Below are 2,255 nucleotides of genomic sequence, written 5' to 3'. Positions count from 1 at the left end.
GGGGGGGGGGGCGCGAAGGAACGGGGACGACACGGCCAATTGTACCGGAGCCGCCGGCACTCCCGCGGCCACCGCGCCCCGCCGCCTCCTCCTCCTCCTCCGCTGAGCCCCAGAGGGAGGATGCAACCCGGCATCCACCTCGGCCGGGGGTGAGACTTTAATTAGCGCGGTGGTCGGACGCGCGGCATCCCCCCCCCCCCGGCCCTCCTGCCTTCCCCCTCCTCGGGCCGAGACACCGTGGCCCCGGGGCCTCTCGCAAGCCCCGGGGGCAAACGCCTGGGCGGAATAAAAAGGCGCCCGAGCGTGCATGTTCCCGTGCCCGCAGCTCGACCGGGGGCGGGCCGCGGCAAAGGAAGCCTCCCGGTCGAATCCCACCGTCGGCCCATGGCCCACGGCGGTGATCCCCCCCCCCCCCCCCGGAGGTCCCTCGTCCTGCCCCAGTGGGGGGAGAACAAAAACTGCCCCCTGCCCCCTCCCAGGAGGCCGGAACGTTGCGCGGCAGGTGGCAAGAGAAAATCGTTGGACGAACTTGCGCGCACCCGGGGACACTCACCGCCAGGAGGGCCCCCTCACTTTGGGAGCCTCCAAGAGCCGGGGCGTGCTGTTAAGTGCATCCGCCGGCCGCCGCCCCCCGCCCCGTCGGGCCCTTGTCGGAGGGGCTCTTTCGCCCGCACCCGCACTCGCCCCCCCCCCCCCCAGTGCGAAGGTCTATCTCTCGCGGCCAATGTCCATTGGTGGCGGCACCCCGCCCCACCAGGGAAGGGAGAGATACTCCGGAAAAAACCGGCATTATATTGGTGATATTCCTAAAACACCGCCGCCCCCGCAGAGACCCCCCCCCGTCCATCCCTCACCCGCGGACCCAGGCAAGGCGCACACACTTCCCCCCGGCCTCCGGTGCGCGGCACATGTGGCCGGGGAGCCTTCCGGTGAATGTTCGAGCAACGTGCGAACCTGTCCCCCCCCGCCTCCCTTGCCTGGGCGCAAGTGACATGCTGCCTGCGTGCCCCCCGATAGCTGCGAGCGAGTACGGGGGAGGGGGGGGGGGGACTGTTCCCCCCGCTTCCTGGCGGGCCTCGGACCGAGGGCGCTTAATCTGGGCCCGCGTCTCCCCTCCGGCACGGCTGCCTTTCGGGCCCTCCCTCCCGCTGCCTGGACGAGGGCCTGGCCCTGCCCGCTCGAGGCCCGGGACCATTTGGCGAGAGGGCCCTGCCGCAGGTGGCGCCGGGCCGCGTTCGGGGCGCCGGTCGACGACCGCCTCTACTCGGGCCGCGCGGCGGCGGGGGGCGGGGGGGCAAGCCCGTGTCGCACGCCCGAGGCCCGAACCACAACAACAACATCCCTCCCCCGCGAGGGGTTGTACTCTGGATCCCCCCCCCCTCAGGCGCGGCACACGGATTTCCGCATGCAGGGCTGGCAGGGCGTGAGGTTCACCTTGCCGGGGGGGGGGGGGCACACCGCCGGGCCCGGCGCGCCCGAATGGGGTGTTGTCGGCACCAGGGCACCACGACCAGAGCCGGCGCGGTGGCCGCGCCGCGGGCGGCGGGGCAGGCCACCGCTTGCCCGCGCTCTGCCGGGTCATGGGCCGACGCCCAGCTCGGCGCCCCTGCGCCTCACGGCCCCGTTCGGGCCCCCGCTGACAGATGCCCTGGGCTAGACGCGCCGGCGCACGCGGACGCCCGCCCACACTCCCGCAGGCAGCGCGTTCCGTCGCACGCGGCCTACCCCAGCACATTCGTGCACTTGCGCGCGTGCGCGCGCGCGCGCGCGCGCGCGCGGAGGGCGCATTCAGAATGGCCGAACTCGTGCCAAGGTCTTCCCCACCGACCCTCGGCTCGCTGCTGAGCCCCCGGGGCCGGGAGCGATCCGCCCGCCTGTGTCTGTCCCATTGCGGCCGCGGCCGAGGGTTCTCTTGGTCGAAGAAACCCCCGCCTCGCTCCGCCCCCCCCCCCCCCTGGAGGTGCGCGTACAGAGTCCCACCCTGCGTGGCGTGCGTGCGCGCCGGCGAAGAAGCCGGCCCGCGCCCAGGGCCGGGATCCCCCGGGCCCGCCCGCGAAAGGGCGGTTTTCTGGCCCCTGTTCGCGCGCGCATGCTCCCCCGCACACAGCGCCGAGTCCCGCGCTTTTATCGGGCTTGCGGGGGCGCGCTCCGGCGCTTCGGGGGACCCTCGGAGATAAGCCAGCACGGCCGCGCCTCGGTGTGCAGGGCACGCGCCGGCGCCACAAAGGCCGGGCGATGTTGGCGGCCGGAGGCGT

The 2,255-nt window shown here is 73.8% G+C and overlaps 1 protein-coding gene across 1 annotated transcript in view; it reads left to right on the top strand.

Moving 5' to 3' along the window:
• Positions 1-2,235: 2,235 nt before the first annotated feature.
• The window catches only part of H696_05846 (hypothetical protein), a gene marked incomplete at both ends in the record, with an annotated part of 2,937 nt that continues 2,917 nt past the window's right edge, over positions 2,236-2,255 (top strand). The window contains one exon of the mRNA XM_009499646.1: positions 2,236-2,253. Coding sequence (XP_009497921.1) covers positions 2,236-2,253 — 18 coding nt within the window. The remainder of the gene's footprint in view (positions 2,254-2,255) is intronic.

This window comes from Fonticula alba (genome assembly GCF_000388065.1).
Source record: "Fonticula alba strain ATCC 38817 unplaced genomic scaffold supercont2.14, whole genome shotgun sequence".
NCBI classification, from domain to species: Eukaryota; order Rotosphaerida; family Fonticulaceae; genus Fonticula; species Fonticula alba.
Note: the sequence above shows the minus strand (reverse complement) of the source record. Positions and strands in the feature narration are given on the sequence as shown.